The 26,865-nt window shown below is 38.9% G+C and overlaps 1 protein-coding gene across 2 annotated transcripts in view; it reads left to right on the forward strand.

The window, feature by feature from the left end:
• The window catches only part of ARHGAP10 (Rho GTPase activating protein 10), a 103,101-nt gene that overhangs the window by 20,867 nt on the left and 55,369 nt on the right, over positions 1–26,865 (forward strand). For both annotated transcript variants that reach the window (XM_083457281.1, XM_083457282.1), the window contains exons 2-10: positions 11,460–11,555; positions 11,654–11,715; positions 18,294–18,365; positions 19,943–20,044; positions 20,427–20,537; positions 21,534–21,638; positions 23,065–23,194; positions 24,819–24,925; positions 26,559–26,653. In XM_083457281.1, the coding sequence (XP_083313407.1) occupies positions 11,460–11,555; positions 11,654–11,715; positions 18,294–18,365; positions 19,943–20,044; positions 20,427–20,537; positions 21,534–21,638; positions 23,065–23,194; positions 24,819–24,925; positions 26,559–26,653 (880 nt within the window). The remainder of the gene's footprint in view (positions 1–11,459; positions 11,556–11,653; positions 11,716–18,293; positions 18,366–19,942; positions 20,045–20,426; positions 20,538–21,533; positions 21,639–23,064; positions 23,195–24,818; positions 24,926–26,558; positions 26,654–26,865) is intronic.

Below are 26,865 nucleotides of genomic sequence, written 5' to 3' on the forward strand. Positions count from 1 at the left end.
GGCAAGATCCAAGAACTTAAAACAGCTGCCAGTGTTGTTTCTTAACAGACATATCCTAGTTTGGAACTGTGCTCTCCCATGCTTCTACTCATCAAAGACACATTCAGCATTCTGTGGTCACTAATTATTGTGTTGTTTGACTTTCCCCCTTTTTGATCCCCCATAAAGCTTTTTTTGCATTTATGTAAATTTGGGGTTATCCAACCCTGCTGATAAACCTCTTGTTTCTCCGTGTCCTGTTTTATATATCACTTTGTTGGCACTCAGCAAGTGAGTTTGCTATTAGAAGGAGTATCAAAAGCTCTTTTGTCACAAAGTTGAATTCCAAATCCCTCCCCTTCATTTTTTCCTCACACTTCTTAGCTCAGCAGTTGCAGAGTGCTGAATATACACAGAAAAATGAATGTGGAATAGGAATAATTGCTTTCATTGTGTTTCTTATTTCTGAAGTTTATTTCCAAGCAAAGGCATTTTAGCAGGAATTCTGCAGCTCCTCTACCCAATCTTTAGGTGAATGGTGCCATTGTAGTCTTAAATGATTGCTTGCATAGCTATGGCCTGCTTTTGTAATCCCTGCATTCACATTGCTTTCTCTTCTCTGGGTGGTTTGAGAGCCAGGAGTTGTGCATGCAAAATTGCTTCATAACCTATTTATGAGAGTTGCAACGTAAGGGATTGGAAGAGGTCAAATGTTTTACCACTTGGCAATTGATAAAGGGTTTGCTTTCTCTCTGACTCATTGCGTGAGGCTGGATTAATTTGTTCGGGCAAAACTCTTGCAAAAGTTACTCATATATTGCCTGACGGCATATGGATATATTTGTGTCTATGTGTGCAACAGGAAATACTCCTGCAATAAAGGTTTCTATCTAAGCAGTTGTAACTTCAGTTACGTGGCAGTGAGAGCTTCATAGGTGTGCTGGCAGATTTTACAGCTGAGGAAGCTGACCATAAACATAAACATTAATATTCACAACTGGAGGTAAAATTAAAATAAACTCCCCCTTGGGGATGTCATTTATTTACTTAATTTCCTTGGATCGTACCACTTTTTCATTTTGTGTAGTAGTGCCAGATTGCCTTTGGCTGTTGGATTGTCTGAATGGGGTTGTGTTTCATCACATATCCGTGCTACATGGAGGCATCTGTTGTATGTATTATGTTGATTTCATATCATACACTGTATTAAAAAAAGGATATCTTTTCTCTCAAGGGCTCTCTCCCTTTTCATTTTCTGATGGTAACAATGGAAATTGGGAGGTACTGAATGAGCATGGTGGTATTTTTTCTTTTGGAATAAGAAAAAATATTTTAAAGACCAGCTTTATTTTCTCAAAATGCTGAACACTTTTATGTAGGATGATACACATCTCAAATAACTGGCCTGGTTCACACATTATGGTATACTGTACCATGGTTAATGCTGAGTCATCTAGCTGATGATCACGTAAACCTTGGTTTATTATGTCACATATCGAATAGCTGAATGCACTAGCGAGAATATCTGGGCCTTGAGACAAGTTTGATTTTTTTCTCACTCATAGTTTTGTAGTTTTCAGGTAGTGACAGAAGGAAGTTAAGAAAGAGGTCCAGATTTTGTGTATAAAGCTGACTGGTTAGTGCAACCAACAACAACAAACTTTGGTTAACAAATGACCTTTAACCATAGTTAATAAACCATAGTTAAGCTGCTGGGCTTGGTAAATAGATAGCACTAATCTATGGTTTAATAAGCAATGGTTTGGTGTTACATGCAAATTAGGCCACAGATACATTTCTTCAAAACTAATAGTGCAGTTAGTTAGAAACAGGTCTCACTGTGTTCATTGTCTGTAGGATAAGTGTATGTAAGATGCCTCACACATTTATATGTTTAAGCCTCAAATCAAAATTACTCCATGGCAAATGCAATGCAAAGAAGGATTGACTTTGGGAAACAGGAGTTCAGGCCTCTGCTTGTCTAACATGTTTCTGTTTAGCCTCAAACAAGCCATCTCAGCATACTTCTGAAAGGAGATAAGAATGATAAATATTATTAAGTGTTCTCAGTTTTAGAGGCTGTAATTTCAGAGAAAGTTGCATAAAAACCCTATAGAATATCAATGTAATGTAAAAATATAAATGTAATGAATTGGGGTGTGAACTTCAAACTGCCTGGCTGTGAACTATTTTTCATCAGGATCTGCAGCATCATAAGGCTCCATTGAAAAAGGATAAATAAGGCAAATGTATTTTCCTGTTTGGAGAAAATGTTTGTTTTCAAATAGATAAATGGGTCAAGTTTCTGTGAGTTCTCTATAAGATAATTAGCAGGATGGTTTACAGTGCCACATAAAATAGATAATTATTGTTATACAGAATAGATGTCTAAGCAGGTATGAATACAACAGGAAGGGAAGGGAAAATTTCTATTGCATTCTATTGCATACATCAACATTGGCTTATTTTTTTATCACAGGTTAGAGCTGCAGGAGTAGAAATATAAGGGCTGCAGAAGTAGAAATGTAAGGGCTGCAGAAGGATTGGGCAAGTTCTCTTCCAAAAGCTTAAAATGAGACTTCTAAAAATTAGTCAGTGCCTGATTTTCATAGATTTGCAATGCTGTACAGCACTGCCTCTTCAGCCACACCAGATATATCTGGGATCCAGATGCCACAGTGTGCATAGCCTGTGAAGCAGGCACTGATGTTCCTTGGAACTAGTTAGCATCCCTGGGCCAGGATATGCCTGAGATTTGCCAGCACTTGACTGCTGGCATTGGCAGCAGAGGAGGTCACCAGCTCTGTGCAGTGAAGTGGATCGCACATTGTATCTGTCATGAAATAATCTTTTGGTGAAAATGCTGAATAGTTATGGAAATATCAACCCGTTCAGCCTGCTTGTGGTAACATCGGTCAATATAATAAAGCTGTGTTTGTATCCATAGTTCTCAAGCAGTAGCATGGGGCAAGTACTGTATGGTAGGAAAAGACCTCTGTCTGAAGTTCACTTTGACTGCCTTCAATTCCACATGTGGAATTTCAGAGGAACATTGCTGTTTTCATTCTTTTTGAGACATTAACACCTTTCCTATACACAGTGTGAACAGGGATGGGCCTTGGTCTTGCATGCCTTCCCCCCAGATTCAGAGTTAACATTTACAAGTGGTGAGGAAGGGGAGTTTGGCAGGACCAAGCCATGAAGAGTTCAAGGACTGCACCTGATTTCTCTGCAGATGGAGTTAGTGGTAATTGGGAAAATGCTTCAACATAAGCAAATGTACCCAAACATTATGTTTATTCTTCTAGTTATTCCCTCTCCCAACTGATATGGAAAGTTGTTGAGTTGTTTGGAGCAACAATCTAGCATGAAAGACTCCTGTGAAAACTTTTGAAAACTATGCAAATACAACTGAAGTTTTTGTTTTTCAAATATTACGTCAGAGAAGTAAAATATTGTCCTCTGAGAAAGTGCAAGTCTGTGAAAAGCACTGTTTTTGGGCTAGCTGAAACGTGATTTGAAGTAAGATAGCATTTGGCTAAAACTTGCAATGTGGGTAAGTTGAGTAAAATGTGGTTAACCACATTGAGAATTGGGCCAGCTGTTATGACCTGACGGACAACCTCCTACAATTACTCTTTGTTCTACTTTAGTGTGCATGCAGAACGTTCTTTATTTAGCTCCTACTACAATGTCAGCATAGCATATACTTCCCTCTTCTTTAAAGTAAGAAGCACTGACATCAGATCTTCCGGGGGAAATGAAGCCAGTTTTTATTCTATTTGGCTAGGAATGTGAAGCAGCTTGTATACAAATATGATTATAACTTGACTGAAGAGTGGTGTGTGCTTGCAACCCCTATTTCATTTGCAAGTTTTAACATAAAGACATTTATACAAATTTAACGAATAGTAAAATAAGTGTGACACAAGGACTATTAATATTTCAGTTTGAACATTGCAAGCAGAGCCCTAGGAAAAGCGGTCATAGAATCATAGAAAGGTAGAGTTGGAAGGGACCATGAAGATCATCTACTCCAACCCCCTGCAATTCAGTGGGGGAGGGGGGAATCAGAACAAGAGATGCAGAAAGATGAGTTCTGAACAGTGCAGGGCAAAAATGAAGTGGAATGTGTCGAGTGTTTGTGTTTTTACACTTTCAGTCACAGTATTTAGAGTTTACAAGTATAAATATACTTTGTATGACTAAGTGATAAAAGTCCGCAATGATGAAACAAAAAGATAGATGATACCTTTTAGACACACGCTGACAAAAATGTGGTTTGACAAAACTTGTTTACACCAACCTATTGTTGGCAGCAGATTCTCAGCTTCTGTGGTTGAAACTAATTACGACTTGTATATTGTCAGTTTTGGAAAAACTAATGGGGTGTGTGTATGACAGGCACTCATGTTAATAGTAAGCAAAATAAATAGATTGACAGGAAAAAAGTCTCTTAATGCAGGCACTGAATCTGCTTATAGATAAGTCATCTTGTTAATCTTGATGTTACAACAGGGCTATCCAGGTTCAAAGTATTAAATGCAAATATATATTCCAAGAGTGGAATACCCATTATATTGCGTGATCGTTGTTTCTCTCTCCATTGCCTGAAATATTTTGTTCTATCCACTGCCTTGCCTATTTGATATTGTTTTAATTATGGGCTGCTACATTTTTATTTGTTACAATCGCTTGTTGTCTTTCCATAGTGTTTTCACAAAACCTTTATTAAAGTATCAGCCAGAGTTAGATCAGTGATCTCACTGTAGCTTATAGATGCCTGTTTGAATAAAGTTGTCTTAGTTTTAATCTCTTGTTGTTCTTGTTTAGTGCTTGAAATGTTTTAGTAACAAAGTTAAATTATACAGTCTGGATGAAGCCACCCATCTCTCCGATCTTAGATATGAAGAAAAATATATACTTTTCTAAGCTCTGCTATAATATGAAACAATAGTGACTTCTGTGACTGGTAAATTCTCAGTGGAGTAAGCATTTCAAGTGGGATAACTTGCTCATTTTTTGTAATAGGTTCCCCCCCCCCCCAAAAAAATAGTAGCCTTTATAAGAGGCTTGCAAAGACGGATAAATCTCAATTTAATTACTAGACCTAAAATCCTATCCAAGCTTACCTGTGAGTAAGCCTAGTTGAACATAGTAGGACTTATTTCTGAGTAAACATGTGTACAATTGCACTGTAAGCCTCAGAGTATTATTGTTATTTTAAATTGGGGGATCTGACAGTGGGCTCCGGTTTTCTGGCTCTCATGAGTGCATGCCACATTTGTTAGTCTTAAATGTGCCACAACAGTTTGAGGTTTGTGCATGACACAAAAGTGCATGCCTGTGCTGTGGAATGTGGTTTACGATGAGCATCTGTCAGTTGCGCTCCTACTGGCACAAGGGCATCGAACATCCTCTTGTAAATGTTCAGCAGCTGAGTCATAGGATTCTAACTGTGAATATGAAAAAAAATGAATACAGTATGTATTCAGGCATGTGTATTTATCTAAATATCTTTACTGTGTGTTCCAAATTTTGTCTCTTTTTCTGCCCACCCCACCCCTTTTCCATTGCATGCAATAGGTTAATTGCTAATGGCTCCATTTAAAGGAACAGGAATATATTCTTTAAAATATTTTAATTCATGTACAAACTTGAATATTCAAATTCACGGCTTTTTAGTACCTTTCATACCAGTTATATGGTACGGGGTTGATGGGGTGGGGTATAAATAATAAAATTATTATTATTAAATGCTATATTTATGTTGACATACTTTTATGCTGCATGTATCAGAGTGATGTAATCATATACTTTGAACTCGACTTGTGGCATATTTGCCAAAAATGACCAACATGGTAATCATTGTCCCCATCAATTAGTCTAGGATCATTCTTTCATTCTCTAGAATTAAGCTTTGTTAGATAAAAGGAAATGAAAACAAATTAGAATGTGTTTCCCATCTTTCAGCTTTCAGCTTTATGAATGACAGCTTAGCATAGCACAGGTTCATCTTGTTACAATATTATTCATAAGGTAGTATAATCATGTCTTAATCTTCTGCTTGTATTCTGTTAAAATATAGGTTGTAAGCGGAACCCTGAGACCTACTTTCCTTTATAATGAGATGTTTGGGTACAAATCCAGGCATTTACCTTTAGGACCTAATCCAGCATTTATCTTTAGTTAACCTAATTTAAAGTTTTGGTTGCCTTAATTGCTTTGTGTAGCAGAAGCACCTGGATCTAAGAGGACTGATTTTGTACCTCCAACCTAAGTAAAATTACTTTGATTCTATTTTGGCCAGCAAACTTGACGATTACGTGGCACAATCTGCCTTTTGGACTGGAGAGAAACTAATTTAGCCAGTAGAAAACTTGCAGCAAGGAGGGTGGAGGCATTTATGTAGTTTCTTTTAATAGTTGTGGTCCCTTTGCCATGTCCTTCTGCTGTCAGGAGAAGGTTTTCAAAGGTGGTCAAGGGCCTAGTGGCTGCTGATTTTACTGCTGGATTGTTTAAGAAGGCATGTAGTTGATGGTGTGTTAGCCAAGGTATTTGGGCTATACCGGCCCTTTGAGATGGATAGACACAAAATGAAATCCTGAAATAGTGAGCATGCTGTATTTTAATCTGCCACCTGCTTTGTTGTTCTCCTTGAAAGAACTACCCCATAAATCCATTTCCCCATAATAGATCAGTTATAGTGCTTGTTACGTACTTCAAAATGTCTGAAGTCTGCTTTTATAACAGGAGGATAACTCTGTACTTACAGCCAAACTCTTGAAAATACTTGTATATGTGAATATAAATAAGCATTCCCATTTCCAGGAATGTTTTGCAGTGAGATGCCTACAGACTGCAAATTGCATACTGTGGTTCTATATTAAAAATACAAGAGTACCTAGGGTGGTTATTATATTTTTTGAAAAATATGATGTGATAAGATCAGAATAATTTATATGAAAGTACCGTATTTTTCACCCTATAGGACGCACTTTCCCCCCTCCAAAAAGGAAGGGGAAATGTGTGTGTGTCCTATGGGGCGAATGCAGGCTTCAGGCAGCTCTGTGCAACCCTCGGGAGACCGACGCGACTTCGTGCCAGTCTCCCGAGAGCTCTCCGCAAGCCTGGGGAGACTGGGGCAACTTCCCGCTGGGCTCCCTAGGCTTGCGGATAGCAGGCTGTTCTAGGGGCTGGGGTCGGGGGAAGCTTGGGCTTCCCCCGCGCCAGCCCCGCGCCTGGGGGGGAAATAAACTTTTTTTCTTTATCCCCCCCCCAAAAAAAAACCCACTGGGTGCGTCCTATGGGGCGAAAAATACGGTATGTTTTAAGATTATCCTCTTAATGTGATTTGGGTACAAATAAATAGGGGGTTCAGTGAACTAAACTAGACCTTGTGTAGTTCTTAATGTGTATACTTTTATATACTTGTCTGCCCTAAGCCCAGTTCATAATAAAGTCTATAACTATTTATTAGCTTAGTAATTACATGGTAATTAAAACAGTGTGTGCATACATATAATTATGAGGAAACTGGCAGAAATTAACTCTTTGAAGAAGTTGACTCAACTTAATTTGAAAGCAAACATGCTGGAAGGAAGAAGGAAGAAGTAAACTAAGTTTGCATCCAGAATCTATTTCTTTATTATCGCCATATGACCCATCCAAGTTAAAGTGCAGAGCAAATAAAGGAGAGGAACTTATACATTCAACTAATTAGCTCCTTATACACATATCATACTGTGTCCTGGCATAAAAGTGTATTTGGATACCCTGATCCTAAACATACTATATTAAGATATAGTAAACACTGCAAACATTTATCTCTGCTGATTTAGCATTGGAGTGAAATATTTCATGAATCACAGAATTGTAGAGTTGGAAGGGACCCCAATGGTCATCTAGTTCAACCCCCTGTAATGCAGGAATTTCAGTTAGATCATGCATGACAGAAGGCTATCCAACCTCTGCTTAAAAACCTCCAAGGAAAGAGAGTCTTGTGGGAGTCTGTTCCAACAGCTTTTACTGTCAGAACGTTCTTCCTGATGTTTTGTTGGAATCTCCTTTCTTATAACTTGAATCCATTGGTTCAGGTCCTAGACTCTGGAGCAAGAGAAAAGAAGCTTGCTCCATCCTCCAGATGAAAGCCCTTTAAGATATTTGAAGATGGCTATCATACCTTTTCTCAGTCCTTTCATTATCAGGCTAAAGATACGCAGTTTCCTCAACCATTCCTCATAAGAATTGGTTTCCAGACCCTTGATCATCTTGGTCACCCTCTCCTCTGAACACATTCTAGCTTGTCAATATCCTCCTTAAATTGTGGTGCCCAGACTGGGACACAGTACTCCAGGTATGGTCTGACCCAAGGCAGAATAGAGTGGAATTATTACTTCCCTTGATCTGGAAATTATACTTCTGTTGATGCAGCCTAGAATAGCTTTAGCTTGTTTTGCTGCTTGATGAACTGTTGATTCATATTAAGTTTGTGGCATACTAAGACCCCTAAATCCATTTCACATGTACTGCTGGCAAGCCAGGTGTCCCCCAACTTATATTTGTGCAGCTGGTTCTTCCTGCCTTAGTGTAGAACCTTACATTTGTTGAAATTCATTTTTTTTGCTTGGGCCCAGTTCTGTTAAGGTCATATTGAATCCGGATTCTGCCTGCCGCAGCATTGGCTACCCCTCCCAGTTTGGTGTCATCTGCTAGTTGCAAACAAACTTCTATGGGATATGGCCTTATGGGGAAAATTGACTCATGAGTCAAAGTTGTCAAGAAATGTGTACAAACTTGACCATTTTTATGCAATGTACCATTCTCATCACCAATGTGAATGATAAACTATGCTTAGGCCACCTCAAGCTAGACAGATACTTTTAAGATAAAAATCCCATGGACGATTTGTCTGTTTGTCTGTGGAGATGCTGTGTGCGGTGTGTTGTTTACACTCAGTGATCCCTTCATCTGTATGTTGCTTTTGTTAACTGTCACCATTTCACAAATGGAATAAGTCACTGGTATAACACTTAAAGAGTGAAAGATTCACATGATATAGTGTTTATTTTCGTAAATTTAATTTTGACAGCTAAGAGCATATACAATTGAAGCTGATGTGATGACAATGAGGTACTTTTCCCCCTTGCCTTCACTGAAAGGAATGCAACAGCTCTGGGGTCAATGACATTTGTTGTTGTTTAGTCGTTTAGTCGTGTCCGACTCTTTATGATCCCATGGACCAGAGCACGCCAGGCACTCCTGTCTTCCACTTGCGTCCCACAGTTTCGTCAAACTCATGTTGGTAGCTTCAAGAACACTGTCCAACCATCTCGTCCTCTGTCGTCCCCTTCTCCTTGTGCCCTCAATCTTTCTGAACATCAGGGTCTTTTCCAGGGAGTCGTCTCTTCTCTTGAGATGGCCAAAGTATTGGAGCCTCAGCTTCAGGATCTGTCCTTCCAGTGAGCACTCAGGGCTGATTTCCTTAAGAATGGATAGGTTTGATCTTCTTGCAGTCCATGGGACTCTCAAGGACATTAGATCAGAAAACACTGTAGAAGTCAGGGTCGAACACGCCCTACTCAAGTATCGCTGCTTCAGTTGAATTCAGAACCTGTCACAGTTGCTTTTATATAGAAATAAAGACATTAAGGAATCTAATCATGGATCTCCTGTGAAGGGTCAAACTTCCATTGTGCAGAAGTGGCTTTATTTACTATTTGTGTGGTGTGTGCATGTTAAGCAGTGGAAACAGCTTCCTTCCTCCCGGTTTCATTGTTAGACTCAAGTGCTGTTTATTTTGTAAAAATATTTTTGTTGTAGTTCCATTATCATAGCAATTGCTTTTAGGATGCATTGCCTCTGTTCTTATTGCTGGTTTCTTTTCTTTCTCAGCAATCCACAATGAGAGAACATAATGAATACTTTACATTTCTCTCTCTTGGTAATGCATCATCAGTTGGCTGCTAAAATCTTAGCCTCTACCTGTTGCCCCTCCCCACAATATCATTTGCATTTCAGATGTTCTTTGTGGATGGCCTTTGTATTGGTAGGTGGTGAATTTAAGTGCACCAATGAATTATAAAAGTCAACAGTCTTAAGTGGGCAGAAAATCTATATGGGTGTAATTGGCATGTCAGCATGGAATCTGAAACTGTACCGTGGAATATGATGATTTGGCAGAATTGTTGCTTTTAACGTGGGTGGGGGGAACCATTGCAGCCCCTTTTTTCTTTCATTGTTGAGACAATACTCAGTTCTTACAGTTTTAAAATCATATTAGATCACATAAGGATGTAATGGGATATCTGTTTTTTATAGGAATTACGGTAATATGTAGCTACACTTTGATAACTTTGTCGTTATTATAGCATCCATGTTTAAAAGGGAAGATAGTAATTCCAATTGCCTTCTAACTTTCAGACAGGATTAAAATTTTTGTGTCTGCATATCTGTAAAGCGTCTCCATTTCAGCCATGTCTGTTGAACTATAAATAACTTGAATATGAGATACTGGGAGCCTAGCCTTTATCCTGGGCCTGTCTTTTCCATACTTCAGGTGAATATATCTCATTTCCATTATTCCAAAGGGAATCATTTTCCCCATGTCCACAACATTAAGAGTTTTTCTATCACTAGTTTTCACATTAGGTGTTTCTGTCTTGGGGAAAAGTTGATCCGTGGCTGCCATACTTTAGGAGAAGATATTCTTGAAGGGAAATAGAAAATAAGCAATTGACTAATGCAATATCCTTTATCTGTCCAAATGAGAATGGATATTATGAATTATTAGGCCTATGCATAAGCACCACTGACAATTTATATTTATCTTACCTTGTTAGGTAAGCTGGTTGAAGGTTGTTGTGGATGTAGACTGTGAAGTGTTATGAGCAGGTCCATGTGGCAGGTCTGGTTCGTAGGTCCATCACAAGTTATATTCACCAAAATCTTAACCAACCAGTAGCTTGGTTGCCCTCATATGACATATGCTTTTTTAGTTGTCTAACAAGTGTTAATGACTGTATCAATCACTTTGTTTGCATTGGTTAGAAAATATCTGAACTGCGAATGTAAAATGTTATTTTATCAGTTATTTAAGTCTGTTTTCTCCTAGCGATTTAAAATGTAGATGAGCTGAGTTTAGCATTGTGTGATCTACATTTTTTAAAAAAATAGTGCAATCCTGAGCCAGATAAAACTGGCGGAAATGGTGCTGAATTCATAATACAGCCAAGCTCAATTCATAATACATTTGGATAATTATGAATGGTTCCATCGTTATTTAAAGGATTTGAATGTGTAGCTTTAAGAAGCATAAAATTACACAAGCGTGTATTACAGTTTAATCTTTTGTGCATTTGCGGCATGATCTACAAGCCTCTTCATGGGAAAATTTCAATTTAAGTTGAATTAAACGTAAATATTGTACTCTGTTTCTTCTAGGTTCTTGATTTGAAATTTGTTTTTTTCTTTCTTTACAGATCTCTCAGCTGCCCAAAGAAAGTTTGCCCATTCACTGAGAGACTTTAAATTTGAGTTTATTGGTGATGCAGAAACAGATGATGAACGATGTATAGGTATGTTAATGAGGGGCAATGAGCATGTAATTTTCTTTAGTTTTTCCTACTTTTTTGATAGTATACCATGTGTCTTGATGTTTTTATTTCTGTTGCAGATGCATCCCTCCATGAATTCTCTAACTTTCTGAAAAATCTAGAAGAACAAAGAGAAATACTGGTAAGTTCTTGGTGGCATTGAGAAGTGAGATTGGCTCATGCTGCCCTTCTGGCCACTACTGAATATAGACAACATTGGGCTAGATGGGCTAGTGGTCTGACTCCGTACACAGCACTTTCTTATCATTCTGTTTGGTGTTCTGTTTGGGGCAGTGGTAGAAGACTCCACTTGAAACTGTTTTTAACTTATGAATTCTTCAGAACACTAAGAATACATTTGGTTCTTAGCTTTTGTTTTCTGTCACTGTATCTACTGGACTCCTCAGTTTCATGGCACTTTCCACTGTTCTTCAAAGCTTCCATACAAGGAAATTGCATGAACACACATGCAAAGGATCATCAGCTCTTTGGAATTAAAGGACACAGTTTTTTCAGTTTGAAAGTTGAAGGAATTAGTGCAGAAAATGAAATTCTTCATTACCTTTTTTGCTGTGAGTTTCTGCTTTCAGGGTGCTATAGCAAATATTTTGACTTTCGTGTGTATATCACCTTAGTGCTGGCAGATGGAATAAAATGAGACTATATTTCATCTTGTCTATGTTTTCAGCTCACTGTACATTTTAGCAGTGCCAACATTCCACAGATGTTCCATTGAAACCAATGGAATGTTAGGATATATAGCACCACATAACATTTGGATCTGGGCCAAAGCTATAAAAATCTCTCTCAGATGTTTTTATTTTTTTAAAGTCCAAATTACAAAGTCTTCCCAGAGGAACTCCTCCAACTCTGGCCACTCTTTAACAGCTCGTTCTTCTTGCAACCTTAAAAAAAGGTGATGAAGAGTCTTGGGATTAGCTGCATCACTGACTTCTCCTTTTACAATCTGTTGAAGACACCGTAGGCTGATGTGAATTTTTATTGATTTTTCTGTGCCATAATGCATCTGTTCACAGATATTCCTCTTCAGTACAACATTCTGTGCATAGAATGCCTTGTAAAGCACCTGCTTTTGTGGTGTAAACTGGCCTTAAAACTATTACTGCCAAAATGTTTTGAAAACTTGAAGTATATGCCACAAATATGTCTTACTCCGAGTAGCTGCACAGAAGTATGTTAATGGAATTTGCTGGTAGAGTTCCTCAACATATGGCAGCCCTTTCTTTATTTGCTGTCTTGCCATACAGAATGCCCAAAGTGACTAACAACAATAAAATTTGTTTTGATATATAGCCCTCCCTTCAACAGCTTTCCAGAGTAGCTTATAAAAAGTTAAAATAACAAAAAAACTAAGCAACTATAAGGGACGCGGGTGGCGCTGTGGGTAAAACCTCAGCGCCTAGGGCTTGCCAATTGCATGGTCGGCGGTTCAAATCCCCGCGGCGGGGTGAGCTCCCTTCTTTCGGTCCCAGCTCCTGCCCACCTAGCAGTTCGAAAGCAAGTAGATAAATAGGTACCGCTTTATAGCGGGAAGGTAAACGACGTTTCCGTGTGCTGCGTTGGTGCTGGCTCGCCAGAGCAGCTTCGTCACGCTGGCCACGTGACCTAGAAGTGTCTCCAGACAGCGCTGGCCCCCGGCCTCTTAAGTGAGATGGGCGCACAACCCTAGAGTCGGACACGACTGGCCCGTACGGGCAGGGGTACCTTTACCTTTACCTTTTAAGCAACTTTAAAAGAACAACTGCTTAGTGTTATCTGTGATCAAAAGAAATATGAAGGAAGAAACTGGAAATAAAGTTGGGGCAGCAAGAGCAATACTGAGCTCAGCATTGCAGTGCACTGCAGAAACTGAAGAAAATATGGCAAGGAAAGTAAATGTTTGGTTTTTGAGTAATGACAGAAGTGGCAAAAGTGGTGGGGCAAATTTGGAAGAGTAAATTTGCTTGCAGATGTGCAAGGGCAACTAGTGGGCTTCACAGGACACGGGCATCTGCGGTTTACCACTATATGACAGAGCCTAACCTCCTTCTGGGCTTTTGCAGTTCAGAGAAGGAGTTTGGAAGGTTTTGTTTTCCATCAATATTGGCTTCTATAGTTTGAACCAGGGTTCGTGTGAAAACTCTGGTTAGTTTCAAAACAAGCCAGCTTAAACCATGTTCCCATTCTCTTTTCTCTCCCCCTTTTCCAGAAAAGGCACTCAGTGACCTATTCAACATAGTCCCTTCAGGCAAATGTATGAAAATATAGACTATTTTTTTAATTTAAAAGACCTGTTTCCTTCCTTAAGACCTTATTACAATAATATTCACAAATTCAAAAGCAGGTTGCTGATTAGGAAATATGTGCTTGTAGTGTTGACATCCTGCCTGTTCTCTTAGTTCAGTGAATGTGGAACATTTTATCAGTAGCCCATTTACTTTTTTTCTTAATGTTGTTTTTTTCCATAGGGATGTGAAATAAATGAGTCATTTTTTGAAAGAAAACATGGGGCTTTAAAAAAATTCCCACAAGCTATTATTGGGTAGTTCTGATAAAACCATACTCTTCTGTAACTTGATTAAATTCCCCAAGGCTGAAATTGAGAGAAATTTTTCTTTTGGTTACTTGGGGATATTTTGGATGGTGTCCAAAATACAAGTCCAGCTGGCTAGGCATTACAAGTGTATTTGTTGATACCCTTAAAAGAATGCAGTTGTTCTAATTAAGAATTACAATTTGGAAAAACCTTTTTCTTTGTAGCTGTGAAAATACTTCAAAAGATTATCTTCCGTTAGATAATAAGCTCACTTACAACACTATTCCTATTTGACAATGTTTGACAAACAGACAATGGTCAATAATACATTCTACTTTCGGCTTCTAGAAATAATTTATTTGAAACCGAATGTATTTGCAACCAATGAAAATTGTAAATATGTTACCCATCTGAATCTGTGTTCTCTTACTCAGACATATTTGTGTTTCCTTACAGGCTTCATTCTGATGTAACACTGAACCATGGCTTAGCATGGGGTAGGGAGCATGGTACTATTCAGATGTTCTGGATCACAACTCCCATAATCTCTTATCAGAGGCTATGTTGCCTAATGCTGATGGAAGTTGGAAGTCCACAACATCTAGAGTGTACCACATTGCCTGTCTCTACCTTAAAGGTAAAGGTACCCCTGCCCGTACGGGCCAGTCTTGACAGACTCTAGGGTTGTGCGCCCATCTCACTCAAGAGGCCGGGGGCCAGCACTGTCCGAAGACACTTCCGGGTCACGTGGCCAGCGTGACATCGCTGCTCTGGCGAGCCAGAGCCGCACACGGAAACGCCATTTACCTTCCCGCTAGTAAGCGGTCCCTATTTATCTACTTGCACCCAAGAGTGCTTTCGAACTAGCTCTGTGTCTCTACCTTAGCATTACGAAAAAGGAGTATTGGACTTGCACACAACCCTCCTCTTTTGGTATGGCTGTGAACATGAGTTTGGAAGCTTTCGTTTACAGTTTAGATTAACCACAGCTTGTTGTGTTCTCTCAACAATTGTGGTTAATCTTAACTAGAAATCATGGTTTGAATCTGTCTAGTTTCAACTCACTATAATTAAGATTAGCCACAGTTTTAGGGTTCAGGTGACAAATTAAACTGTATTTAATCTAAAATGCTAGTGGAAGCATCTGAAATCCTTTTTGCTCATTTGCTGAAGGGGGATCATGCAAGTCTTAGGGTTGTTGAAGTTCATGCTGTTAATTCTAAATCATGACTTAGCATTGTATCCAGTTAAAGCCATCACATGTAAAGGTGCTAGAGCAGGCAAGTCTCACGTGCTCATTCATTCTTTTTTGTATATTTCATAATGTACCTTCCCCAATTTATAAAGATTGTGCTGAGTCTAATTTTCATGTCAAAATGTTCATGCTGGAGTTAGAAGTTTCCTTGAACATTTCCATGAATATCTAAGCAAATTGCACAAATCTTGAAAATACTTCTCCAACACCTGAAGACTAATCACGCTTTAGGCAGAACTCTGTAAATGCCTTCAAAGGCTGACACCTTTTACAGACTTATTTCATAAAAAGATGGGGGAGAAGATACTTCCCCTAGCTTTTGTGGGTGCATGTAGGAAAGGGGCTGTTACCAGTCATGTGGGCTGGTGAAAGGCCTCATAGAAATACAGTGGTACCTCGGGTTACATATGATTCAGGTTACATATGCTTCAGGTTACAGACTCTGCTAACCCAGAAATATTGCTTCAGGTTAAGAACTTTGCTTCATGATGAGAATAGAAATCGTGCTCCAGCGGTGCGGCGGCAGCAGGAGGCCCCATTAGCTAAAGTGGTGCTTCAGGTTTAGAACAGTTTCAGGTTTAGTATAGACATCCGGAACGAATTAAGTATTTAACCTGAGGTACCACTGTAATATAAAGGCATATACCTAAACTTTAGCTCAGTCAGGTTGAGAAACTTTCCTAAGTTTGATCAGACCAACTCAAATTTTGCACAGTCCTTTCTACTAAGGAACTTACATGTGACGTGTCTTGTGAGGCTGTATTGGAAAGAGGGATGGGATCTGTCTAAACTGGAGACTTGGAAGTAAAAAACAGATTATATTTTGAGAGGGGGGGTTGAAAATGCTTTTGTTGACAACAACAAAAGGGAAAATGAAAAGGAATAAGACTTTTAAGTCCTGCTCTAAAAGATTGCTTTATCTATGTATAAGTTACTATAGTTCTGTGTATTTCATGCAGTAAGTAAATAAATAATTTTTTCAGCATCTGAGAAGCTTGTTTTCTCTGCTACAATAAATCATAAATTTAAAAAAAATGTGTTCCCTTTTTAAAAAAAGAAAAAAATGTGCTAACCAACTAAAGGTCAGCTGTTCCTTTGCCAGTGGAATGAGTGCAAAATGTTCTTTCAGACTGGAACTCAGAGTAGTTAGTATGTGGGTCGTGGGAGACTCTTCGAAGAATGCCTTTAGAACAGACACCATGTTCTTAATATCTAGTCTGAAATGAGCCCAGAACAGTACTTTTTTCTTATATGGACAAATACTGAAGGTATTAATAATTTAGGCATCAAAGAACACATCCTTCTTCCACTGTAGCATATGAAAGCAAGTTTAGGCTTTTCATTCACTCTTGAAGGGTATGCATAGAGTATTGTCAGGGGTTCAGGAGCAGAGGCACAGGAGAGGGAGGAAATGGAGAGCGAAGGGGAGGAGTCCGAAGGAAATGTCAGCGATGACAGCGATCCGAGGTCTCTGAGTCTGTCCAGTGAATCAGAGGATTCACAAAAAGGGGCTCCCATGGTCAGGGCAAGGGGAGTACCCAGGGGGGCACTTCAGGGAGAAGGGGCCAGAGGGGACTCAGAGCAGCAGCTGGAAATCTGGACCAGCGTCCACACCAGAGGGAAGTAGGGGGGAGGAGTCCCAGGCATCGGGATCAGGCGGCGCGCTACCAGCGGGAGAACATGAGGCAGGATCGACCACGCCTCCGTCAGGGAGCGAGGAAACGGTTAAGAGGAAGGTTAAACGCGCGCGCGCACCAAGTTCAAATGTACAGGAAGGCGGCACAGTTGGCAGCCCGGGTAGGGAGCCAAGTCCTAAAGCCCGCCGAAGAGAGCGGGAGGAGTCAGGAGGGTCAACGTCTGCGTCAGAGGAGTCCAGGAGGGAGGAGACCCCGGGGGGCAGCAGGACCCAGAGGAGAAAGGAGAGAAGGGAGAGGTGGAGTAAGATTAGAGTCTTAAACTGGTGTACAGGGGGCGGAGATTCAGACGGAGCTTCGCCGGTCTAGACTCTAGACGTAGAGCTGGGGCGCTGAGGCTTGGAAATGGAAACTATACTTCAATAAAGACTTTGATACATTACTACCGGCTAGCGTTGGTCCTCTGTGAGCTGGGACCAGGAGCCAGCTCTGACAAGTATTATCAACTTCCTGCATCCTATAGACTTAAAAATGTCAGTCATAATTTAGTATAATTTTCTGACTGTATCATAATACAGGAATTAATATTCTTTCAATTGATGAAGTTTTTTTTAAAAAGGACATTTTTGGCTTTTTGTTTCCATTAAAGCCTTTCTGTAGCTGTCTAGCGTGCAACTTGCTTTGTACACGTGTATCTGGAGTTTCTGCTGAAGGAGGAAAGCAGAAATCCCCTAAAATGCATGCTAACTTTCAAACTTTGCTGGTGTAGTACATATACTATAGTTTGTGTGCATTGTGGTGCAATGGGTCAGTGTGTGTAGCTGTTAACCAGAAGGTTGGTTGTTCAAGCCCACCTAGGAATGGCTGTGGGCAGGATTCCTGCATTGCCGAGGGTTGGGCAAGATGATATTCAGGGTCCTTTCCAACTCTACAATTCTATGATTCTATAAACAAGGAAAACAGAGTTCTGAAAACGAGTCTGGTTGTGTATATGGGTCTAGTGCATGCATTCACCACCTTCCTGCACCAGTACCCATAATGACCTTGGCACAGAAGGTGTGTACTCTGGCAAGACTCTTCCAACCCCTTTAACAAATATTTATGACTGATAAAACAATGTACACGTACAATTGGAGCTTTTTCTAATGTCAAAGTAGCTGTTGGCCTGAGAGAAAGGTTGACTTCGCCTTTGAAATTATGGAAACAGATCTACAATAATTCTGCAAATTGAAATATTTGTAAGTACACAGTGTAAGCTTGTAAGACTAATATTTGGTTTTCTTCTTCCTTGGAAGGCCCTTAGTGTTACTGAAACTCTGATCAAACCTCTGGAAAGATTCAGAAAAGAGCAACTTGGAGCTGTAAAGGTTTGTTGGTAGCTTTTTTCCTTTGTAGTTAAATTTTTATTGTGTGTGTTAGTTTGGTAGGTAAAATTAGAGAACATTTAACTTTGAACAGATTGGGGAGTTTAAAAAAAAAAACCCTTTTGCAGGCCTAGCTCATAAAGAAGTAGGGGCAAATATACCAAAAGCATATAGAAATAGGGGCCATTTCCAATCTACCAACACTAACTTTCAGTTCTTCTAGTTTCAGACAGATATTGAATGCATTTAAGATGAATGATCCCATTCTACTATTCTAGGTTTACGTAACCCAGAAGAAAGCACTTATAACTAACATTTTGCTAATCAATCAATCAATCAATCAAGAATACAGTCTTAAACACACTTACTCAGTGTAACCCCATTGAAAAAAGTGGGGTTTTTTATGTTTGACTAAACATAGGATTGCACTGCAAGAGTATGCTTGATTAAAACACATGCCCCTAGTTAAATAAAGCTTTAGATATTTTTCATGTAAGTTCTACAAATATATGAGGGAGAAGATGCCTTCTTAAGAGGCATTTCTCATTTTCTCCCATACAGGAGGGAATGCATCTTCTAAAAGGCCATGAAATGGGTTCATCATCTAAAATTGGAAGGGGATTTTTTCTTTAGAACTATTGTTTTGTTCACTTGCACATTCATGCGGTTTTTATTAAATAATCAAATTTATTTAAACACATTTCGTTTTTTTTAATCAAGTGACTAGAACATAATGAACGTAGGCTGCATTGTGGAGTCCATCTATGTATCAGCTTGTCTTGGCCCTGAGATCCGCAGGTTAGACTGTCACTTGATTAAAGGAAATGAAACATGTTTAATTTTTTTCTGCTCATAGGTGTCATCTACTGGACAGTGACATGGAATAGGGTCTTCTCTGTGGTGGAATCGCATTTATTGAATTGTAGCCCTTTGGAGGTGCATGTGGTACATCATTGTTGGGTTTCTCCAGCATTGTTTAAACGAATCAATTTTCCCAGTTGTTAAATTCAACAACTGGGAAAATTGATTTGTTTAAACTATGCTGGAGAAACCCAACAATAATTTACCACATGCACCTCCAAAGGGCTACAATTCAGCAGTAATTGATGAAGTCTACTTGATGCATTGCTATAGTAGTTTTACTTACTAATTTTGATGGATATATCATAAACCACCCTAGGATCTTAAGTAATGATGGGCATTTAAAAAATGGATTAAATAAATAAAAATACTCTTATCTTGTATGTTTAGGATCTTGGAACAGAATTACACATTTTTGCTTTATAAATTAATAAATGATAGTGTAGCACTTAAGATTACAAAATTCAGTTCAGAAATGTTGAAGGGTTTGTATGTGTGCGCACACTTTGTTTTTGCTTTTCATATTTTAAGCAGAGCAGCATAGGCCAAAATTGCAGAGGTTTCCCATGCAGAAAGTGAAAATGAATACGTTCCTTGTGCAAATGCGAGTTGCATGTAACCACGTATTCCATCTATAAGCATATTTGTACATTTGTGAAATATGTGTTGTCATATTTCACTGTTTAAATTTTCTTGTACTTTTAAAATTGTACTTACAGGAAGAAAAGAAGAAATTTGATAAAGAAACAGAAAAGAACTACAGTTTACTAGACAAGCATTTAAATATGTCAGCTAAGAAGAAAGAAACTCAGTTATTAGAGGTAATGCCTGTATTAACTTGTCAAAGATGTTTCCCTTCTTAAGTGAGAAAGTAAACATAATTTTCCTATCTGCTTACCTATCCACTTATTAGTTTACATATGTGGGTTTGTTTGTTTTTAAACTGCATGAGCACTTCAAACTGCAATACACAGGCTAATCTAATGAACACTGTGGAATGAATCCTGGGCCATGCGTAGAAGTTTGTCCTTTTTGTCATTTGAAATACTTGGGTCATAATCAGGTGTGCTTAAGTCCACTGCGCAGTTTACTTAGATGCACTCAACTGTGTTGGATTGTGGTGGTCCGTGCAGAATATAGTTTGCATCAGTCTGAATAGCATGTGTGACTCTTTAAAGCACTGTTTCATTGTTTTTTATCCAGGCAGACTACCAAGTGGAGGTAAACCGAAAACATTTCTATGAACTATCACTTGAATATGTGTGTAAGCTACAAGAGATACAAGAACGAAAGAAATTTGAATTTGTAGAACCTGTAAGTACTGCGGTGTAAAATATTCTTTGTGAAATAAATTTTAGGATGTAAGAGTAAGTGTAATGGGTGTAGCGGAGAGCAAAACACAAAATCTGATTAAACAGTGCAAGGCCCTGCACATGCTTTCTCTACATCAGTGTAGCTCATTTTCTTTTTCATTTGCATGCTGAACTGATACATCCAATATGAGGCCAAATAAGTTCTCCTTCACAGATTCACATAGTCATGTTTAAGGTGCTTCTATCTGGCAATATCTCTCACTGTTGCGATCTCTGTGTGAATATCACAGCTTTGTGGACAGTGCTGGTTGTGTAGCTATTAACACAAAGAAGTGAGTTAGTATGTATTTGATGGGTGCTAAGGCTTGGAAAAGGGACGCGGGTGGCACTGTGGTTAAACCACAGAGCCTAGGGCTTGCCGATCAGAAGGTCGGCGGTTCGAATCACCAGACAGGGTGAGCTTCCATTGCTCGGTCCCAGCTCCTGCCAACCTAGCAGTTCGAAAACATGTCAAAGGGCAAGTAGATAAATAGGTACCCCTCTGGTGGGAAGGTAAACGGCATTTCCATGCGCTGCTCTGGTTAGCCAGAAGCGGCTCAGTCATGCTGGTCGCATGACCCGGAAGATGTACGCCGGCTCCCTTGGCCAATAAAGCGACATGAGTGCCGCAACCCCAGAGTCGGCCACGACTGGACCTAATGGTCAGGAGTCCCTTTACCTTTACCTTAAGGCTAGGAAAAACCAGCTTAAGCTAAGGAGGCTGTCTTTCACAATTGTACTATTGTGTACTGTTTCCTTTTTGAGTTTTTTCTTGCTCAGGACATTTAGTTGCGTTCCGCATTATGAGTATTGAATATCTGTATGGATTTTGACCTTAATTTTAAATATCTCAGCGCAATCCTGTGGAATTCTACTAATAACTAGTTATTCAACTTGTATTCATTGGGGCTTACTCCCAGGAATTTGGGAATAATAATAATTATTATTTGTATTTCAGGTCCTGTCATTTTTTCAAGGAATGTTCACCTTCTACCATCAGGGTTATGAGCTTGCCAAAGATTTTAATCACTACAAAATGGCTCTGCAGATCAATATCCAGAATGTAAGTGAAGGTACTCCTTTAATTTAAGCTTTTTATATTTAGTTTAAATGTCCTTCCACACAAGTTGTCCATGCTATTGCTTTTTTTTGTATTTCTGAAAAGTGAGGCGAATAAGCTTTAGGGAATACAATGCCATCTTCAGGCAAAAAGGCTGAATGACTTGTTAAGCCTCCGTACAGTAACCTGAGTCAGTGTTTCTTCTAGCTATTTTATACTGAACTTGTGAAAAAATAATTTCTGCTTTTGACTTACATGCTGTATACATGAAAATTGCTCATTTAGACTCTATTTTTTTTAAAAAAAAATCATTCATTTTATTTGTATGCTGCTTTTCTCCTCAAAAATCATGCTCAAAGTGACTTAAAAGAATGATACATTTAAAACAAACACTACATAAACAATTTCATAGTAACATAGCAAAACAATAACACAGTAATAATTTCATAATAACATAGTAATGAAAGAATACAATAACATACAAAAAGCCACTATAAATAGAACAAGATTACTTAAACAACATGCAGCACCCAATAGCAAAAATAACAAGGGAGTGTCACTGTTTCACTATAGTCCTAGAAACAACCCTACCATGATGTTGCTCACAGTCCCCTCTTCCTGCAGAGCCTTCTTACAGGGCTTCCAAGCACAAAAGGTGGGGTAGCTGGAAACACCTTTCCTGTGATGATATTATTACATGCATGCAGAATTATTTGAAATGTGAACTTCTGACAGTTCTCTGTATTGTATGGTTTGTGGTGACTTTGCTGAAGGTAGTAACCACAACTGTAGGTTTCATCCTTTTCATTATGTACTATAATAAAACGTAACTTTATGTAATATAAATCCACTTGTTTGTACTTGTTTTTACCAACCCTAAATGTCTGTGTCCACTTAACAAAATTCCAATATAATGTTACTGGGATAAAGGGCTTGGTCCAGTGGGACTTAGTAGCTGCTTCCAATTGTGCACACTGCCTTTCTCAACCGTGGATCCCCAGATGTTGTTGTATTCCACCTCCTATCAGCCCCAGCTGTCACATCCTAAATGGTCAGGGATGGCAAATGTCCTGGACCCAAGACCAGGAAAGCCTGGTCTACCATATATTATATGAACAACGAGGATCAGTTTCTGAAAGGGCTATTGATCATTCCATCATTTGTTCCCCCTGCCCCTTGAAACAAGCCAACAGAGTCTTTAGGCACCACCTGCTGTTTTGCCAAACTTTCTTCTTGAAGCTTAATGTAGCTTTGATTTTAAAGCTTCTCTTGCTCATAAACAACAATAGAAACCTTCAATTAGTTTTTAGGGATGTCAGACACCCAAGAGGCGTGTTAATCACCCTGGCTCTTTTGGTTTTTTAAATAGGGATACTCCGTTTACCGTTTTCACCCTTAAAAACATTTTCTAAAACCTTCTCTTACATAGACAAGAAATCGTTTTGAAGGGACAAGATCAGAAGTCGAAGATCTCATGAACAAAATCAAGCGAAATCCCCTGGAGCATAAAAGAGCAAACCAATTTGCAAAGGAAGGCTACCTTTATGTGCAGGAGAAAAGTAAGATACTTGCTTACTTTTGTGATGAGAGTTTTTGAAACTAATTGTGAAGGTTGCTCAGGGTGACCATACATTTGATGCTCAGGGGAAAGGATTTGGAATTGCCTTTTATTTTCTGTCAGTTGATAAGTATGTCTGGGCTTTGGGAGGAAAATCGCTGATGTTTAGTAATTGTTGTAATTTTGCTTTTTAAAGTGTGCTGTGATTTTACATATGGATTAGATAAGATACGCTAAATATTAAATACAGGTTGACTAACAGGTGACTAACAAGTTCAATAAATAATAATTTACTTTATTAACCCTGAGATCTTCTGATGAAGGATAGCATGCAAATAACAAGTGATAACTATAGTAATCATTTTGATGCTCAGCTTGCATTTGGGGATTCTACCTTAGGTTACTACTGATTAAAGCCGTTCACCTATAGTTCCTTAGGATCCACAACGGTCAGGAGTAAAGTTAACATTGTTTTGTGCGCACATTTCTTATTTTAATTCTGTAGGTTTTCCATGCTATCTCTTTGTCCTTTGTAATTTAAGAGCTGTAATATGCTATAAGAAGTTGCCATAAGTTTTGCTGTTGAGCACTTTGAACAAATACTGAAATAGTTAGATCAGTGCAGGTGACAATGCTTGGGTATAATATGATCATACAGTCCAGTTCCTGGTAGCAAACTTGCTGCCTTGTTTTGAACCATTGGCAGTTTCATACCATTTTCAAAGGTAGCCCCACATACAACATATTGTAGTGATCCAACCGTATATGCCACCACTGTGATCTTTTAAAAATGAAATTGCTGAATGCAAGTTTTTTAAAAAAAATAAATGAGCAAATAGGAATCACAAATGTGCAACAGGAAATGTATTTAAGAAAATTACGAATGTTCGTTTTAGGTTTAAGTTTCAGAACAATGGGTATCCAAAGAACTGTGAGCAAAAAAATGAGCTCCTTGAGTTCTGCAGCTCATCCATTTTTGCATGCAATGCTTTATTGTAAGATGTAGAACAGTGCCTGTTAAGTTGTAGGTGAACATATCAGACGACACAGCGATTCTTCAAACAGCTCTTGTTTATTCACAGGCCAGAACAGAAGTGAACTGAAGGGTTTAGCCAGCCTGTTTATATAGAGCTCGTACAACGTAACTGTAACAACTTTCTGTAACTATCCAATCACTGAACATCACTTTTGATCCCTTATTTGCATATGTGGACCTGAACTATCTACAGTATCCCCCTGCTGGCCCAGGGTGAGAACTTCAGTACATAACGGTGCCCTTTGGGAGTGGAAGATGCCTTCCATATATGAAAGGGCACCCTTGGGATCCAACCAAATGATCGCACAGAGTGTTTCCTTTTTACCACTGCAGCCCACTGCAACCCCTTTAGAAACACTCCCACTTTTATAAGTCTCTGCCCACATTTCTCCAGATCTCCTATTCTTACTTCTCACTATGGATCTTTGTTTTTATTCATTACCTTCTCTAAAAGCAGATGGATGAAGGATAACTCATAAATTTTGCAGTCCAAAAGTTTGTAAAATAGATTCAGAGCAGAAATGTATGTAAATGGAAAAGTATGTATGTTTAAATACTTCTCAAGCTGAGCATTTCTGTTTTGTTGAAGGACCTGCACCATTTGGGTCCAGCTGGGTAAAACATTACTGCATGTACAAGAAGGACACAAAGAAGTTTACAATGATACCCTTTGAGCACAGGTCAGGAGGAAAGATTGTGAGTACATTTCACATTTCATTGTACTTCATGCCCTGTATCTTAATGAGAGTATGAGAGATAAGGCATGCTCTATAGTTCTTCTCTGTGTAGTTGACATTTTTTTTGTTTTAAGTATAGTAAGGTATAATAATGAAATGATAAGAATTCTTGAAAAGTTCTAGGGGTTGGGTTGTAAAGAGCAGAGGAGATGCTATCCCAAAATGTTCTTATTTTATCTGCAGTATTGCATTAATGCCAAAGGGATTAAAGTTTAGTTTGAGAATAACTAGGTAGGGGAATGCAAAAAAGTACATTCATCTGAAAAGTTTTTTAGTAGCTTCATGTTTACTTTATTTTGTAGGCTTTCTGTGTCTGTAATATCTGGAACCTTTTAACAAATTCAGAAATTCAGATTAGGGCAATACGTTCATAGGCCAACCAAAATATCATGAAATATTTTGAAAGCTTTTGAGTTCTACAGAAGTTCTACATCAGGCTAGATAGTAAGCAGGCTAGAGGGAAAGGAAAAAGTTGTCTTATGGTGAAGCTATGGAGTCTGCATCTGGTCACAGTCTTAAGACCCAATGTGTGGTAATGATAGGAGTAGCAGACAATCAAATCAGGGTCTGCAGGCATCAGGTTGTACTTAGGGCTGCTGGGAAGAAAGAACATACAGTGGTTGATTTCCCCCATATTTGAAACCGTAAACCAAGCACATCTGGCATATCACTTAGTAGAGCCTCATTTGAATGTCTACTACCTTGTGCCTTGTACCACCTTAAGACTGTGACCAGATGCAAACTCCATGGGTTGTATCCAATGAACTGGCAAAAATTATATAACAGAATTTCCCCTGCCTCTTCACTCTTCGTGCCCCCTCCACGCCAGCTCTAAAGGATTAGGAGGATCCCCAGAAAAGATCTATGAGTGCATAAGGGAGGATAAGTCCTTTCGTTAATGAAACAACTTTGTTGGATACAACCATGTGACTCTCCATGGCCTTCTGACAGCAACAGTCTTTCTTTCTGTGCTTAGTATTCCAAAGGCTTACAGTACTTGTAAGAAACTTCTGAAGATGCCCCTCTCTCATTCTCATTCCATAGCTCAGGGTAGGGTGACAGATGTCTCAGCTAGATCACCCTCACATCCGCTCAGGGTAGGGAATCCCAGGCCTGGGGGCCAATTGTGGCCCTCAAGGTAGGACTCTTATCTGATCCTCAAAACTGTCTCCAGGCCATACCCCTCACAAGTCCTATTCTGTACCCAAGTGTGTTTGCCTGGTTGCAACTCGAATTGTATTCAAAGGGCCCACCCACACTTGCATATGCTCCTGGGTAAAACACTAAAAAGAGAATGCAGCCCTTGGTCTAAAAAGTGTTACCCAACTGTGATATACTTACAGACAACCCAAGTTGGAGGTTCAATAGTGTATTTTGTGTGTGTGTAAAGCATGTTTAAGTCCAAGAGGTCGTCAATACTGAAGAAGACTTACATAAGGAAACTAAATGACAAGAATAAGTAAATTTCTGTGCACATCAGAATTTAGAAATTGCGATATTAAATAAACACATGCTACCTGATTTATGATTTTTCCTTATGTTTTTAATAATGCCTCCTATATTAAAGTTTTCATATAATGAAATGTTTTCAGGGTGAGCTGGAAGTCCTTCTCCTTAAGTACTGTACCAAAAGGAATACTGATACTATAGATAGGCGGTTCTGTTTTGACATGGAAGCACTAGATCGGTAAGTTGGTCAGGTAAATATTAATATTATGTTCCTATTTAATGCATTTAATCTCAAGTTTTTCAAATGCACAGAAGTAAAACAGGGAAGTTATGGCTACCAACTAGGAAAAAATGATAGCTGTCCAGTGAGCATTTCTAGGCTCCAAGAAATTTTTCACGGTCCATAAGATTGTCAGCAATTTGATGGCATATTTCTTTCTTTAATGACCT

Source organism: Podarcis tiliguerta (assembly GCF_965153285.1).
Source record: "Podarcis tiliguerta genome assembly, chromosome: 9".
Taxonomy (NCBI): Eukaryota; Metazoa; Chordata; class Lepidosauria; order Squamata; family Lacertidae; genus Podarcis; species Podarcis tiliguerta.